This window comes from Melanotaenia boesemani, chromosome 3 (genome assembly GCF_017639745.1).
Source record: "Melanotaenia boesemani isolate fMelBoe1 chromosome 3, fMelBoe1.pri, whole genome shotgun sequence".
NCBI classification, from domain to species: Eukaryota; Metazoa; Chordata; class Actinopteri; order Atheriniformes; family Melanotaeniidae; genus Melanotaenia; species Melanotaenia boesemani.
The window spans coordinates 38934766-38952160 of record NC_055684.1 but is presented as its reverse complement, the minus strand read 5'-3'; the positions used below and the strand labels follow the sequence as shown (position 1 = coordinate 38952160).

Here is a 17395-nt window from a genome sequence, read left to right as displayed (position 1 = left end):
TGAAAATAATTTTACCGATAGGTCTGAAAGGGTCAAATTAATAAAAGGCACAAATGCATCTCTGTAGGGGCCAAAGACAAACCTTTTACCAAAGCTGAGTTACACCTATTGCTGGTTCCCCAGACCCACAGGCAACCATCCATGTGGGAACTGCAACTTTTGTTATCACATTTTGAAAAGTAATACATTAAAAGACACGAATGGACCTAGAACATACCACATCCATCCATTTATTAACTGTAATACTACATGACATTTACAGGTTGGAGTGTGAGTGTGGTTGTTTTTATTTGGGGCGTACTGAACGCAGCCTGAGGGACAGGGTTTCTGAACATCTTTAGGCCATCAGGACTTCAAACGACAAGTATCCCGTGACTAAACATTACAGACAGGCTGGGCATGACAGCCCCAAACACTTCAGGTCATTGGGCATTGGAGTGGTCTCTACTTCTTGGAGGGGTGGAGACCATCTCAAGCGCCTTCTACAACGTGAAACGTTATCCAACTGAAGGCCATGATACATCCTGGCCTCAACTAGCAAAACAATTATTTTTTATAATTGTCCTGTGTTTGCTTGGCAGGAATCTCCACACCGTACACAGAGGTGTTGTCAGATATAATGCTGTATTGTATACTTTGATGTTAATTATGGTTTTGTTGGTTTTTTGTGTTTTTCCTTTTCCCTCTCATTTGGGTCACTTCCTGGTATTACCTATATGGGTTTCACCTGTGTCCTCATGACTAATTTGTCACCCTGATGAAGGCAGTGTGCCGCAAAGCTTCGGTGCATTTTTAATTTTTTCCATGTAATAGCCACTTTTAATAAAGGCTTTTTCATTTTCAACCTCCAGTGTGCCTTGGTCACCTTTCTTTGCCACATCATTACCCCTGTACCAGCGAGCACCTTGAAGGCTATTTCCCCCCCCATTCATCAACCAAAAAGAAGCACTCCTTTTTACTTTTTTAAACACCATTTTCAATAAAGTGTGATTTTAATTCATATCACTTTTGCAAGCGCGCACACACACACACCTAAACATGGTTATTCAGGGTGTTCACAGAAAAACAGCAGTTTATCCAAACAGCAGTGGCTTCTGTGCCACTACCAGAAAAATATATATTAACATACATTAAAATGATCTACTTAGAAAAAAAATCTGTTTTCAAAAAAAGTCTTTTAACAACATAGAAGTTTACATCCTTATTAAAATATGATGTTATGCACAGAGATCTGAAGATCCAAAAACAGAAGCAGACGATGTTGACTACCTATCCTTGTTGCTACGGAGATCAGTTGTCAAGGGGTCGTGCTGAATAGTTTGGTGCAACATCAGAGCGAGGAGACCAGCTCTGTTGGTCATAGCAGTCCTGACGTTTCGCTCCTGTTCAAAGAGCTCATCCAGCTTGTACCACTGTGTACAAAGAAAAAAGGTTAGTCTGATAGAAGTTAATGTTTTTAGGTTTTAAATAGAAAAAACCCCAAACAAAGACAGCTAAGTGTGGCGTACCACCCTGACTCGCTCCAGGTCCACCTCAGCTCTCCTCAGCTTTTCCCAGTTGTAATGTTTGTTGCACTTTCTTTTGGAGACTCTGCAATACTCTCCTGTCAGCTCAAACACATTCTTCACAAGCGGGCATCCGCACACCTCGTCTACCGGAACCTAGACGGCAAACAAACCAACCATGTAACAATCTACACACAAACACTTCACACCATTTAGCTGATTTGACACCAAGTGGGCAGTTTTTTTGGGGGGAACCGTGGAATGCTGTGGCAGGTTTCTATGGCTGAATATGCTCCACTCACCTTGGGATCTCTAGAATGTTCTGGACACAAAACCTGAAGCCTTTTGCAATATGTCTTGCTTTGGGGGTTGTAAACATCACAGAAGAGTCTGGTTGCACTGCAGGAAAAGAAATCATTAATACAGAACCTGAACCACAAAAAAAGTCTTAATCCACTTAACGAGCAGTTTGTTTCTCTCACCCCTCTATTCTTGTAGGGTACATGGAACCAAAGGAGGTCTGACTCTCATACTGTTGAGATATATATAAAGAAGTTAAGAGTTTGGGGACAAAACATGTTTTTTGTCGTTATCAAACACTACAGATGAACAGAAGTGAAAGAATGAATCACCTTTGCATAACATCTCTCCATATGTCTCAGTGCCACTTTGGGATTGACAGGATGGCTGCAGGAGACACAGAAAATCTGCAGGTCCGTGTCCTCGCTGTCACCTTCATTCACCTGAAATTTTAAAAATATTTCCTCGTCACTTTTCTGCAGCTTTCACTTTGCAAGCAGCCGACGAGGAAGCATCTTTGACCGATAAGCGTCTCACCTCCTCGTCTTGCTGCACCGCCTGCTGCTTGGCCTTGGCAATGATGCCCTCCAGCTCATGGAAGCGGCGCTCCATGTCGGTAAGGCGCAGCCGGGCATTCTGCTGTTCCCTGCGGATGCGCTCCAGCTGCTTCTTACCGTGCTCCTCGGCGATGCAAGGACTCTGCTGCCACTGCTGGATACGCTGTGGGAGGATCTCATAGATCCGGCTGTGATTCAACATGCACAAAGATTACTTACAACACATAACTGGTTTTCATCATGTCCTTTATATCAACTTGAGGTTTTAAAGAAAACTTAGCTTTTTTCCAGGAAATCATAAAAATGAAAAACTCTTAAGCAGCAAATTAAAAATAGGAGGTTACACTGAAGTGTATGAAAGGTCTTACTTGGCTGCTAACTTCATGCCACAGTCTTCAGAGCAGTATTTGGAGTTGGTTCTTGCTGCTTCCACACAGTTCGGCCCCAAACACTGACGACTTCCACTGTCCCGGAAATCCCCCCTCTCGCTGTGTCTGTTTCTGTCTTTATGTTTCTGCTTTTGCTTGTGGCGACGTGACTCTTTCTAAATTGTTTTTGGGGAAGAAAGAACACCTTTGACAGGCAGCACACTACCAAGGGTGTCACAAATGTTTGCTACATTAACACCGAGCAGCATTTTAAATCCCAATAACTCACTTTTTTGTCAAATTTCTTTTCTCGTCTCTTGACATGTTTCACCTTTATAGCTTTCTTACGCATAACGGGACTAAAAGCCGGTTCTTCGTCATCATCACTAGCCCATGCCTGCATGAACGGAGAGCAGTTAATCAGTCCTCATCTAGTCTTTAGATTCAGCCAGTTTGTTTCATCAATATGTCAAGTCTACCATGTCATCAAGTCTGGCCGCTTTGTACTGCTGGTAGAGATCCGCCTCACTGTCATAGTCCTCAGAGTACCGCCTCCGTCTGTGGTGGGAATTCTCCCTCCTTTCACGCAAAGAGAATTCCTCATCCTTCACACGCAGCATTTTCTGTAAAAAAATAAAAATTAAAACATTAAAAAATGGCACATTTTAATGAATGCAAAAACATCAGAGATCTGAAGTGTTGCCGATTCGATGCTAAAAAAAAAAAAAAAAAAACTATATTTATGGTTAAATGTGCAATACCATAACCTGATTTAAAACGTGAGATAATTTACCCTGGCTCGAACTTCACACTGCCTGAACCTGCACTTCTGTCTGATTTTGTTTGGGCCTCCAAACTTCTTCATGTCCTTGCAGAAGTCACACTGGGCACAGTCTTCAGTCCTCCTACAGGGCTCACACTCCCCACACATTCGGACAGACCGTTTCACCTAAAAATGGAAAACAAAACAAATAACAATAATAATAATTGGACAGTAGAGACTAAATTTACAATGTTTACTTCTAACAGTACAAGCTTGTATATTCAAAATCACTGCAGAACCCTCAGTTAATTTGGATCTATATGTTTGTAATCATTCTCAATAATGCAACCTACTTTAGATCCACGACGTCTTTCACTTTTATAGTCTGGAGTGCTTGGGGTGCTGTATTGTCTTTCGGCTCTGTCAGAATCAACGTCCTTCTCACGGTTTTTCTTTGATCTATATTTTACTTCCAAAGATGGGTTTTCATCTGGAAATAAGAATATAGACAAGCAAAATCAAATTACATTACCAGATAAAGTAAGTTTTAAATAAAGTAAGTTTTAAATGATTAATTCCTCCTCACCTTTGCATCTCATGCAGTACCACTCCTGGATTGCCTTTGCCATCTTCTCAGTTATATTAATGCAGTGTCCATGGAACCACTCGTTGCAGTTGTCACAGCCGCTGGAAGTGCCAGAAGCAAATGTAAAACTAACTGTAGGAGGCCTGATACGTGCATCTTGACTGGCTGCAAACTTACATCATGAAGCAGTTGATGTCTGGTTTCCGACAGACACAGTAAAGTGGTGCATTCTCTCCTTCCATACTGCTGGTTTCAGGTCCTGGTACAAGATCTATGTCCGACATTTCGCTGTCCTGCAATGCCCAGTAAGAAATCACATTACGTGGAGGCTAACATTTATTTACTATCAAATTAAATTCAGCACAGGCTTGTTGTTTAGAAGAAAACAGCTCCAGAGACAGCTCACAAAATATCACAGTAAAAGAAACATTCGGTGCAACTTAAACTGTGTTGTTTACAGACATACTGACATTGTACGTGCTAAAGTTAGCTACCACAGTAGTTAGCATTGGCTAAATAGACATGAACAGTTAAAGTTTATGTGCTAACTTTATTAATTTCTCAAAATAAAGGGGAGATTTTCAACTCAAGAATGAAATTCAACTATTCTGCAACAACAGACGTATTATTTATTACTGAATTTTATATGGTTACTGAAGCTATGCAGGGACACAGTGACGTAAATGTCTGTTTTCCCAGTTACTTTAGCTAACTTTTCACATCAGAAGTTTAACAGAAAAGAAATGTAAATTTAACTACTGACCATTTTGTGAAATCGCACGTTTTTGTTGCCCCAAAACAAAGCAATAACAAAGAAGTATCCAGTTTAACACGAAACAAAATTCCTGCGATTCGATAGTTTACGTTAAGCTAATGCTTAACACGGATATAACACAAATCGGCTGTTCTCTTTACTACTCTTAACTGTGATTGGTCAACATTCTTCTTTGTTGGTGGCGGATTAGCAACTATCTTTATTTGCACTGCCACCTCGTGGTTTAGTTACAAAATTGACAACATTCAAATAAAAAAGAGTGTATGAGAAAGTGTGCATGTGGAGGTGATGTAACTGCTTTTCTTTAGATGTTTTGTAAATAAAGCAGTGTCATTTTACACGTGTCTCAGCTATATTTTATTAACTGTTATGTGAGATATTTTGCTGCTAGAGAGAGAGAGAGAGAGAGAGAGAGAGAGAGAGAGAGAGAGAGAGAGAGAGAGCAGTTATACCTCCACTGACAGTTCACTGAATGATGCATCTGTGATTAAAGCTGCACCCTGGATTGTCTACACAGACAACACATGCAAGGTAAGTACAATGTATTTTCTACAAAAATCCTCAGACTTTAGAGTAGGATCAGGAATGAGCAGAGATAAAATACTTTTCTGGTTAATTTTTGGGTCACATCAAATGAATGTGACTCAGATGAGTGATAAGATACATTTTAATATAAAATGTATTTTAAATGTATGATTGGAAACATAATATTTAAGATAATTGTGGTTATTAATAATTAAATTAAAAGATTTAAAGTTCACTAATTCAGTTAGACTAATATTTCCTTCAATTCATATTTATACATCTTTTTTGCCTAATAAATGATAACTGCTTGAACATTTAGAAATGAAGCATATAATTCTAATAGAAGACATTAGATAAAAAAGAAAACATTCGACATGTCACATAAGGTAAATATTACTTAAAGACATGAATCATTAATGATAGTCAAATCAAGATATCCCTCTCATGTAGCTGTCAGGATGTCCGTGAGCTTCCTTTCATCTACATTATAAATGTAGCCAAAACGGAGATTAATAATAGATTAACTACTCTGCTATTTCCAAGATGTCCACTCATCACTATCAGCTGAGAAACCTCAGCCACCGATCTGGTTCTCACTGTGGTTTCTGCACAGATGATAAGGCTAATTATTTCTATTTGTCAGTTGTTTCAAAATCAGGAAAGATATGACTAGAAATGTCACTCAGGAACATTTCTTGTGGATTACTCAATATGTTTTTGTCTTTTCTTTTCTCTTAAAGAGATGTATGCCGTGCATGCCTGCTGGATACCGTGATGGAAGACAAACTGAATCCTGCAGATGTGAATGAAAAGAAAGATGACAAAAGTGACGGGAAATTGCAGTTTGACGACTCGCGAATCATTGCCCCAACCTGGTCTAATAAAGTGGACTCAGGTATGTTCACAATGGGTGGAGGAACTTTGGTTTTAATCAGTGCTGAACTGAATCCCTTTTGTTTTACAGGATCTTTGACTGGCGTCCACAGTTTGTCAGAACAGGCCTCCACTGAGGACACTGAATTATCTCCAGCTGACTCATCTGGGAAAGTATTCTCACATAAAACAAGTATGCTGACCATGAATTCTGTTTAACGCCTGGTGTTTACAAGCATTTTTCCTAAAGATCTCCTTATTGTAATGTTTTGCACAGAAACGGTCCCTGTACATGAGGTGCACAACTCCAGCGGTGCGTCAATCTGTAGCGCACGTTCTGTGGAGAAAGATCAGCCCAGGCCTCTTCAAGCTGCGCTTCCATCCTCCACTGAGGCCCGAACAGCTCCGGATGGAAGCCAGTCGTTCACATCCATCAGGAGTCAAGGAAGACAGAAAACCACCACTGTTCACACCGAGGCAGATGGAGGCGGTAAAGATGCTTAACCTTTTATTTTTATCACAGTTCTGCCGTTTCCCTGCTCACCATCTTTCTTCCCTGTCCTAGACCTTTGTGCTACAATCCTACTGGCCTGCCTTTTCTGCCATCCACTGGACTGTCTGCTGGCCACGATGAGGGGGTGCAACACATGTGTCGGTTCCCTGTGCGCCTCGCTGTGCTTGCCTCTTTGCGGTTGCGAGCCCACCGCCCTGCAGCCTCTCCTGGACGTCTCTGAAAACTGCGACACGTGCGGATGTCTGGGTGTCCGCTGCTTCCTGTGTGACTGCCCCATCTGCGACATCTGCCTCCAGGCTACCGAGTGCCTGGAACTCGCCATGGAAATCTCTCAAATGCTTTACCACTGAAAATCACACCCAGACATGAACCAACAGTTATCATTTATTTATTAAAATCCTCTGAAAGCAAACGTGTTGGGACAAGACATGTTTACGGTAAACAACGTCAGCACAATGTCAGGACAGGACGCCGTTAATATGGTGGAGAGCAGTTGTGTGTGTAAAAAAAACTGACCATGTACTTTGAGTATAGGACTGGAAACACAGTTTCCAACAATGCGCCAAGGAGCTGCTCTCACCTCAAACATAGCTCAAACATTTGCATGAACGGCTGAGGACACCTTAAAAAGCATCACAACCAGTCAATTTCACTCAAACAACCATCAGGTACAGATGTTTTTGGCTGCTTGTTGGAGAATAAAGCTACATCGGTGTTAAAAACAAAACAATAAGCAGGAATTTTATCAAACACATTAAAAAACTGTACATAAGGTTGTGTGAAGCATCTGACAAATTAAATACGATTCTAAATTTGGTGGCTATGCAATAAAACCGCATCTAGGTTTCACTCAGTCATACATTATTAAGAAGGTGAGACTAGTGGTTTTTAAAGAGTCAAAGCCTCTAAAAATTCATACTACATTGAGCATTAATTCATTATTAAATAATGATTTGATCATCCAGAAAATCTTAGTAGAACATGCTAACTGGTTAAAAACAAAAAAGTCACTCCGTGATCAAACGACAACACAGATATTATTCATGAAAAACCACTTAAACTATCAGGTATCAAAAAAGATGTAATGAACTACAGTACTGTGGTAAAAGAAAAAAAAATCATTTCTTATTCGGTCTTGCATTTCTATTTGTAGAGTACATATATGTAAAAATAAGATGCTGATTTGTAATCCGTAGCTACTCTGGAAGAAATCCTGCTTTGGCTCGCTAGCTGCAGCAGCGAGTGATTTCCACTGCTTCCAAGTTTATTACAAAGACATGCGACCTGGCCGGTAGCCGTCCACTGTGATAAAAACAGACAAAAAGCTCTCAGAAAATGCATAGACTGCCATAAAGTAAGGTGCAACAAAACTGCTAAAATAAAATACTCTTATATACAATATGCAGGAAATATTTCACATGTGCCATTTTACTTTACAAAGATCCCTTCTGTAGCTGCTGGTGAGACAATGCAACACAGATGAGTGTGTGACTGCTATTAACAAACCCTGATTCCAGTCAGTTGCAGAAATAAAACATATGCTAGCATCTCAGGAGTCTATGCCAATTTTCTTTTTTAAAAAAGGAAACTCAGCTCTACAAATAATAAGCATTAAATAAATTCAAGCAAAAAAAACAAACAAAAAAAAAAAAAAAACATATATATATATCCCTCTTAAATCTCTGAATAAATGAATTTAAAATCTATTGAAGAATGTATAATTTCTTAATGCTAGGTCCATGCCTCTATTATAAAATATTCAATTTTAATAAGATTGCATCTATAAACCACGATATAATCATTTGAACTGTCCCAAGCAGGAATAGTAATCAGGCCTGTAAGCCAAAAAAAAACAAAAAAGACTTCAAGAACGTACTCCTGACCTAATGTTTAAGTTAGTATTAGTTGGTTTTTTATAGCTCTTCTTACTTTTAAAGTTGAGATCTAAAGTCCTATAAATAGCCTTGTGTTATGAAGGACAGACAGCACTTCCTGACATTCTCTGACCACACAGCTCATCACAAATCCTCGTCCATATCAAGGCTGCTCCTGCGGCTGCTGGTTTTAGAGGCACCTGGTGACAAAGGAGAAAACAGCGGCTCGGCCACCCTCTCTGGAGACAGGGTACACCCGTCGTCCATGAGAATGTCTCCTAGTCCCACGTCGGGGTAGAGCGCCGAAGCCGAGGTGTCGTCCAGCTCAGCAAAGCTCAGGCTGCCGAGATCCAGCGGGCTGCTGATGGTGACTCCTGCCGGAGAGTCTGAGGAGGGCGGGGACAAGAAGGAAGCAGGCAAAGGCTGTCCGACGGCTCCCAGACTGAGGAGGTTCTGGGTGGAGGCTCCTGTGGTGTTTGGAGGCAAGGACTGGCTGCCTTGCGGAGCTCCCTGCTGCTGCAGCAGGGGGGGATCAGAGCTCAGACCAGATGAAATGTTGGTGGAGGCTGAGAGGCCGTGGAGCCGTGCCTGCATCTCCAGTTCCTGAAAGAAGAGCAGCATGTACTTATGTAGAAGCCACATCCCTGAAACGACTAACAATGATATTTGTGTATAACACTAGAGACTTATTCATTAAATGTTTATCACGCATTAACCTAAAAATTTATAATCACATTGAATTCTGGAGAGATACCCAAGGGCATGTCAAGAACCAAAGAAAACATGCGTACCTCTGAATCCCAGTTACACACCAGGATAAAACACAGGCGCAGTTTTACAGTAAGAACTTTCTGTAATAAAAACAGCAAATGTGGTTTGTTTCCATTTTCTCTCTTTCTAGGACCTAAAGTCGAACTACACAACTTTCAGACTTTAAAACTCTGCCTGGTTTATTCTGTCCTTTCCTCCAGCCGTCGTTGCCCTGCAGCGTCCTCAGGCTAAGAAACCACATTTCACAACTCGTTCCCCATCCGAGAGCATCACTTTTCAACTCAGCTCAACTTTATTCATACAGCATTTCAACACAACGTCAGCTGAACAAAGTGCTGAACACAGCATAGAAGCTAGCAACTGGATATCAACATACGGGGTGTTTGGAACACACCATGGAAGATTCAGCAAAGAAAGGCTAGAGGGCATCATTGGAGGATGCAAGATAAAAACGAGAGAAAGGGACAGAACAAGAGATGACACGAGTCGTGCATTTACACCAGATAGTCCGTATGATTGGGAATTCAGTTAAATTGGGGTTGCAACATTTTTCTGGTCTTCGGTCTTCCCGTCCCTGCCAGATGCGGTGCTACGTGAAAAATTACTGAAGACGACAAACAACAAACAAGGAAACTGGCATCTATTGGTTACTGCAGGACAACTTCCGTTTCTACCACATCAGCATAAAACATGGCGATGCATCCCATCCTAGCAGCCTGGGGTCGATCATGTTTCTAACAGAGGGTTTGCCGTGTTCCTCCACAGCTGACCACCAGCTATTTCTCTCCGTCATCTTTTACAAGTGCATAGGTTTTGGCTGCGTTTACCCATGATGCTCTGTGCTGTACCTGCAGTTCCATGCCTTGTAGTCTGCTTCCTGCATCTGGTCTACGTGAAGTAGACCGAGACTTTCGTTTTTAGGCAGACCAGAGTTTGCTTCTTTGGTTTTGCATTCACATCTGAACGGACTTTCTGAGCAAACGCACTAATATTCGAATCAGAAGGGCTGATGTGAATGCATCCCTAACTTTTACTGGCTGGAGAGAGCTCAGAGAAGAGACAGGATGCAAGACGGACGCTGAATTATCCGTCATTAGGAGGCGCCTCACTGGGAAAATCTGCCAAAAGCTCAGTAGTGGGGCTTTAAGTAGAAAACTAATCTATTTCTTTTTTTGTTGAAGACATTTCACCTCCTATCTGAGAGATGCCTTCAGCTCTAAGTGGCAGGAGGATTCAGGCTTGTTGGGTTCAGGTCACATGTGAGTTACTGGCCAAGGAAAAAGTCTGGTTGTCATCAGAATAACATCACCCAGAGGCTGCTGGTATCCTTCTACCGGTGCAACACGGAGAGCATCTTGGTGTACTGCATGCGTGTGCGGTACACCGGCTGCACGTGCGTGTGCACCGGCTGCACGTGCGTGTGCGGTACACCGGCTGCACGTGTGTGCGGTACACCGGCTGTACGGCAGCTCAGAGGACGTCACTGCAAAGGGTTATAAACTCGGCCCAGCAGATCCTGGCCGCCCTCTCCTCACACTGGAAGAACTGCAGCATTCCTGCTGCCTCAGGAACGCTGGCTAAATTATCCAGGACTCCTCCCACCCCGGTCACCACATGTTTGATCTGCTACCGTCAGGCAGGCGGTGCAGATCAATCACTGTAAGGACAAACCGGTTCAGTTTTACTCGACAACAGTAAGAGTCCTGAACAACTAGCTGAGTAGTTGATAATTCCACCTCGTGCCTTAATAAGCTACCTCGTCTTTATTTTGCACTTAACTCTGGCGCCTTAATTAAAATAAGTCATTGCAATAACTATATTATATATTCTGTATAGTTTTACTTTATTTTTACTTTATCTAATCTTATTTACCATAGGTTGTTTTTTGTCTAATTTATTATGACTGATGCAATTATTCTATTTTATTCTGTTTTGCACTTACTGGAGGGCTTTGTAATTTCGTTGCACTTGTTGCAATGACAATAAAGTTCTATTCTGTTACAAACAAGCATTGTTGGCCAGTGATCTGCTTCTTGTACTGTGCCATGGAATCCATCTATAGAAATGGAAACCTGATATATTTGCAGCAGCTCTGACGTTGATGCAGGAGTTGCTCGCACATCATCCAGTTTGAGCTCCCAGATGTGTGTTGAAAGTGTGTGTAAAAAGGCTGAAAAGTAAAGTAGATGCTAGCAGACTATATTTACTGCCTGGTAATATGAATAAAAACTGCCCAGGTGGGCCATGGCAGTTTAGTAACGACTCAGCATGGTTGACTGACCGTTGACTTATTATGATTGACTTTGAACTGAGCTTTAGCTGTTAGGAGATTAAATGCTCGCAACCTGAGCGGAAGCCTAATAAATACTGAGGTCTGCATAAAAACAGACTTTCTTTACCTCACCTGTGGTCTGCAGAAGAACCTGTGCATGAGGTGTGAATGTGCATTCATGCATATGGTTTTGTTTGTCAGCACAAACCCTCCAGCAATGCTACCAACCTGGATGCGTAACATCAGAACGTGATTTGTTTGCTCCAGTTTTCTCTGTCGCATTTCAACGTCTTTGGATCTCTGCTGCTCCTTCTGCAGCTTCCTGATGTAGTCGACAGACGCCTTCAGAATGGTGCCTTTATTCCAGCGCATTTCTCTGTCATTATTGTGAAATCGGTATAGAGAAGAGACAAAGTGCCAATTTTACAGCATCTGCAGGGATCTCATACTGACACTAAAACACTGTCACTGTTTACAAATGAAGCGATTGGGCAGAAGAAAATACATGACTTAGAAACTTACGGGTCATTTGACTTGGGTATCAGAGTACCCAGCTCCTTTATACGGTCATTGATGTTGAATCTTCGTCTCCTCTCAACTGCATTCATTGATCAAAGAGAGAAGTAACAGGAATGTTAGATTAACACGGACACAAACAAACAGAAAGGCCAAATAGATTGTCTAACCATAACAGACCAGCAGACCATGAGCACGCCTCTGAATCTGCATTCTGATGTTACTGCATTCGCATTAGATCAGGCCAAACTGCTCACAATGAAAGCTAAGGAACACATCAAAGCTGACTTACTGAGGTTATGGTTGTCTTTCTTCTGCCTTTCTTTCAATAGTGCTTTGGCATCTGCATCTGAGAGACAAATTCTCAGTTTAATACTCACACCAACAAAAAAAAAGGAGGATTTTCATTAATTCAGATTTTTACTCAAATTCAAGCACAATTTTATGCAAACAAAATCTGTACCAGTAATTTCCCTTTTAATTTTTGGAAGATCAGCTGGGCAGGAGTTGCTGACAGTAAGAGTAGGTGCTGCCATTCCAGGGCTATGGTAGACGTCCAGCAAATTTCCTGGGAGCTACGACAGCAAACACCCAGTTACAACATGTGCAACGAGAAGTCAGAGGCCACAAATCCTGTTTTAGATTAGAGCAACTACTTCCCCAAATTCAAATCTCTACCATCAGATAAACACCCCTGCAAAGCCAAACAAAAGGCATGACAGCAGCGTTCTAAAATAAACATTTAAATCAATGCTATTAAAGGCAGCACAAACTTTTTTAAGTAATATCAAATTAAAGATGCTGTGGATGTGTGAAGCCTGTTGCCACTCCAAAAAGTGTTTACCTCAATGTGTTTCTTCTTCTTGTCCTCCAAAAGCATCACCATAATCCTCATTTTCTTTTTGTTTTTCAGCAGAAACAATGTGACAAGCTGACTTTCCTACAAATTATTCCTCAACCTGCTAGCATTCTTTTTACAAGAATAACCCACTTTGTCTTGCTTTATCTTGTCTTGCATCCTCTGACAGTTTTACCCCGCCCAGAGAGCACTTCTGTGACAAATAGTAACTCAGTGCCAGAAATGTATATTTACTCCCACACTTTCAGCATTCCACACATAAAAGAGGCCACCCATTCATAGAAAAAACACTTGGAGTAGAGGTTAGCGCAACAGAACTGCCTGAAGTAGCATATTCTCAACCTGTGGGATGCCAGATGAAGCTGTAAACAGTAGAGGAAATGTTGAAAAGGAAGCACTTTGTCGTTTTTCATACCGTGCTAGGCAGCTGAAGACCTGAGTCAATCAACGTAATGATGTCGTCATTAAAACTGGATTCAAGGCTAATGATGTCATCGATCACATCGTCAATCTGGATAAAACAGAGGAGAGAACCCCCACCCCCTCAATACATATATATTGTGCTGTGCAGCATTACACAATCAACATGCCAGGATGAGGCATTTGACTCGAAGCAAGAGCTCTGAAGTGGCTTCATTTCAAAGTGTTGCATGCAGAAGAAGTGCTGGTACGGTTAAACTGCATGTGCAGTATTTAACACCTTATTGTGACAACAGGCCAACACGGGTGTGATGTCAAAAGGCATGCATCATTACAGTGAGAGCTTCAAGTCCAACAAACAAAGTAATTAAGCCAAGAAAAGAGGCAGGACTTCAAATTGAACTTCCTGACATGTACTGAAAGTTTGCAGAAAGGCAAGATTTCATAATCTGCTTTACAAGCAAAGGAAACACAGAAGAAATTAAATCGTTGGTAATGAAGTAAGAATTTCCCATACTTCCTCCTTGTTGGATCCAATGTTAAGTAGGGCCATGGGACTATTGGGGGCACTGCTGGCAGTAGGTGCGACTTCAGGGGCAGAACTGGACTGTGGGACAGGGGACACACCGAGGGTTTGAGAAACCGCCTTGTTCCCCAAGGTGGTGGAGAGATACTGCTTCACTTGTTGCCTCTGTGCCTGCTGGATGTGGTACTTGGTGGGGTTCTCCAAGTGGGTCTGCACCTGAACATTGAAAGAGTTAAGTTTATATCCTGACATAAACCCACTGTACTAAACAAAAAGGCTGGGATGCTGTGTAAAATGTGAAGAGAAATGCAAAGATTTTGAGCCCTAAATTTGGAACTTTTCAGCTGTATTTATTTGATGCAAGTAATGTGTTTCACAACAGCTGAAATGAGGGCAGGTCCTCTTGCAGGGCCTTGATTTCTGCAGCAGTTAAGACTGGAAACCAGCACCACTCCCAGTAAACCACAAACACACTCAATAAAATCAAATACAATTCATTAATGTACATGCTTAATTTTTTTGTTTTTATGGTTCTTATATTTTAACAACCAGTAGGTTTCTGGGGGAAACCTGTGCGGAGTTTGCATGTTCTCCACGTGTATGCATGGGCTCTCTCCCGGCTTCATGCACGTTAGACTGGTTTGAGTCTCTAAATTCTTGCTAGCCTGATTGAATGTTTGTCTCTCTGTGTTGGTTCTGTGGTGGAACCAGGAGCAGCTCCAGCCGCCCACCAACCCTCCATTTGAATAATCCATTATCTCAAAAAGTCTGTTTTCTTGAGACAATAAGATAAATTATCCTGTTATCACGAGAAAACAGTGTTAGAAAAAGCATGCAAGCATGACCTCTTTCGGCTTTCATATTTTATGAATTTTTTTTCATCAAATATAAAATTTGCATGATTTTCTAAAACCAGAAGGAAAAAAATCGTCAGGTTTTATATGTTTTCTAAATACTTTTATCAATTTGCTGCAGCGCTGAGCATAATTACAAATCACCGCATTATTTTCTCTTTTCTGTAACTTGGGGGGGTTTCACAAACTGGTTGTTCTTACTTTCAGCACCTCCACTGGCACCTGTGCTGGAGGCGGCCGGGCAGCATTTGGGAGCAGAGTGACGGAGATGGCTGGAGTTGAGTCGGAGGCTCGGAGCTGGGCGGCAGAGGCCTGCTGCTGGGCCTCGCGTCGCTCCTGCTCCTGGGCTTGCTCTCGCATCAGCTGCTGCCGCAGCAACACACGCGACGACATGGTGGAGAAAAGTCAGGATTCAGAGATGGACCTGGAAAACAGAATAAAGATAGGGAAACACACATTTTTATCTGATTTTTCCCCTCTGTGTGCCTTTTTGCTATTATTACGATATTTAAATATTTCAGACTTATATTTACTACAGTCAATCTAAGAACCTTTGAGAGAAATGTTTAACTCTTGTGAGTTTTTGGCTGAAAGATGTGCCACCAGCATTACAGTGTGTTATGCTCAGATATATAGTTTTCACTGACAAATATCTTCCTTTGGAATGCATGGGAACATGTAAATGATCCCAAACGCACCATCTGGCTCCAGCTCTTCTTCAGGAACGTGGCTATTAACAGGGTTGTTGATTGTAGGATTCATGACCGACCAGGAAGACTGATGGCTAATTCAGCTACCCTGTAGCATGTCCAGTAAACCTGGATCACGTGGTAACTCTCAAAGCTTTAATGCAATTATTTTGCTGTGAAAGCAGATTCATACAACCATATCTCCTTTCTTGCTCTCTTTTTCCCCCCAAAATAAATACACTGCTGCAATCGAGAAACCTTCTCATCATCATCGCCTACTACTTATACCTCACTAGAAACTGGGAGGAAGGAAACATGGAAAAAACAATGTCAGCAAAGGTTGGACACACCTATTCCTTCTAAATGAATAAACTAGGTGTGTCCAACTTTTTGACTAGCAAAAGCGTGTAAACCGTGGACATGAGTGGGAATTAATCCTGCAGGTAATTTGTTAATTATCATTAGACATGAGGTGTCATCTTTGTGATTGATTAAGCCAAGTGTGCAGCTTGATCTATTAGAAATCTTGATTTTAAAAGTGATGAAGAGAATTAAGTTTTAAAGGCTCGTATTAAACGGCAACTAATCATACCAGACTTAAAACGTGAAATTAAGAGCAGATATTCATCTAGAACAGACATCTTAGAGGCGGTAGCTTATATAACAGGTGGTCATGCTTCTTCAGCTCTTTTTTTGTTTGTTTTTCTATGAACTGGAAACTGAATCATCAGTTTCACTCGAATAAACCAAGAGAACATAATGATCTAAAGACGATCTTAGAGTCGCTACCTATTACACAAACTACCTGACAACGATACCAGGAATACATACGGTCAAAGTTGGATGTTTTTTCTTTTAATGAAAAACGATTCTTATCATTTCTGCGCGCATGCCAAGTTTCCGCTTTTCACGCGAAAACTTTCCGTGTTATTCCCCCTCAGAGAAGACTTCTGCCATGTGTTCACGAAGAGTTTCGAAACCAAATTCAACACGCGTTATATGATGTGAGCCCAAGACTGCATATCTATCAGCTTTACTTCCAGTGGGCTGATTATGTAAAAATATATTACAATGTCCGCTAAAATGTTCTTTGCCTACACAGACTCAAATATATGGATATTATTTAATCATATTACTGTCAAAACGACCGGCCTAGTAGATAAGTATGTCGAGTATTGGTTAGCTTACTTTAGTTGTTTTCGTAATCTCTATTTCAAGCGAACTCTGGTCTGGCGTCATGAGTTGGTCCGTTGTGACAGCTCAGTGCTGCTAACGGGCCCACTACAAAGCGCCGACAACAACACAACTAAACGCTGGTATTTACAGCATGAACATTTTTACAGTTTGTATTGGAAGCCAACTAGACAAGGGGATGTTATTTTAGGTAAGGACAGAATAACAAGCGACACAGCCAAATCAAAGTAAAAATAGGAAGTTGCAGCTTAGCTAAGCAGCTAGCTAGCGCCCTTCTGTTGCCCAATAGCTACTATTGTATAGCTTAAATTATTTTATGATAAAGATACATACCATGAAAAATAGCTCGTTTAATGTCATCAAAGCCACAGATTCCACGAGTTCTCAATTTTCTTTGCCATTTCTTTATGTTGGCGATTACAAACTCAATAGTCGCCAGCCTCAGGAATACGGTTGTTTACGTTGGGCCGACGGGCTGAGGTCATCAGGCACGCAAACGTTACCCGGAAGTTGTTGATGGCTGTCAAGTTGAGGTCAACATGTTTAGTCTATAGCTTTTAAATACAAACCAGTCTAGCAGAGTGAATAATAGCTTATGTCATGTATGATTTCTACAAAAGTCTAAAAATCGCGATGGTGGTAAAATAGTTGCTT

At 41.4% G+C, this 17395-nt stretch overlaps 3 protein-coding genes across 4 annotated transcripts; 1 reads left to right on the top strand and 2 right to left on the bottom strand.

Annotated features, from left to right (window-relative positions):
- Window positions 1–201: 201 nt before the first annotated feature.
- On the bottom strand, window positions 202–5007 carry cxxc1b (CXXC finger protein 1b). The gene is made up of 14 exons (XM_041979475.1): window positions 4843–5007; window positions 4257–4372; window positions 4080–4180; window positions 3847–3983; window positions 3524–3679; window positions 3210–3353; window positions 3020–3127; window positions 2731–2906; window positions 2343–2550; window positions 2138–2248; window positions 1988–2037; window positions 1808–1904; window positions 1509–1661; window positions 202–1412 (listed from the first exon to the last, which is right to left on the bottom strand). Exons 1-14 carry the CDS (start codon window positions 4843–4845, stop codon window positions 1266–1268), a joined length of 1707 nt encoding a protein of 568 aa, XP_041835409.1. The 5' UTR covers window positions 4846–5007; the 3' UTR covers window positions 202–1265.
- Window positions 5008–5320: 313 nt separating this feature from the next.
- On the top strand, window positions 5321–7940 carry LOC121636656 (myoD family inhibitor domain-containing protein 2-like). Its single transcript, XM_041980361.1, has 5 exons — window positions 5321–5385; window positions 6120–6274; window positions 6344–6445; window positions 6530–6742; window positions 6818–7940. Exons 2-5 carry the CDS (start codon window positions 6154–6156, stop codon window positions 7114–7116), a joined length of 735 nt encoding a protein of 244 aa, XP_041836295.1. The 5' UTR covers window positions 5321–5385; window positions 6120–6153; the 3' UTR covers window positions 7117–7940.
- On the bottom strand, window positions 7139–17236 carry tfe3b (transcription factor binding to IGHM enhancer 3b). Of its 2 annotated transcripts, none has more exons than XM_041980359.1 (9): window positions 17075–17236; window positions 15060–15282; window positions 13996–14220; window positions 13474–13569; window positions 12663–12774; window positions 12492–12548; window positions 12206–12281; window positions 11912–12077; window positions 7139–9243 (listed from the first exon to the last, which is right to left on the bottom strand). In XM_041980359.1, the coding sequence occupies exons 2-9, from the start codon at window positions 15249–15251 to the stop codon at window positions 8785–8787; spliced, it is 1383 nt and encodes a 460-aa protein (XP_041836293.1). In that variant the 5' UTR covers window positions 15252–15282; window positions 17075–17236; the 3' UTR covers window positions 7139–8784. The 2 variants fall into 2 exon arrangements, with proteins under 2 accessions (XP_041836293.1, XP_041836294.1); XM_041980360.1 differs by having other exon boundaries at window positions 11912–12059.
- Window positions 17237–17395: the final 159 nt, after the last annotated feature.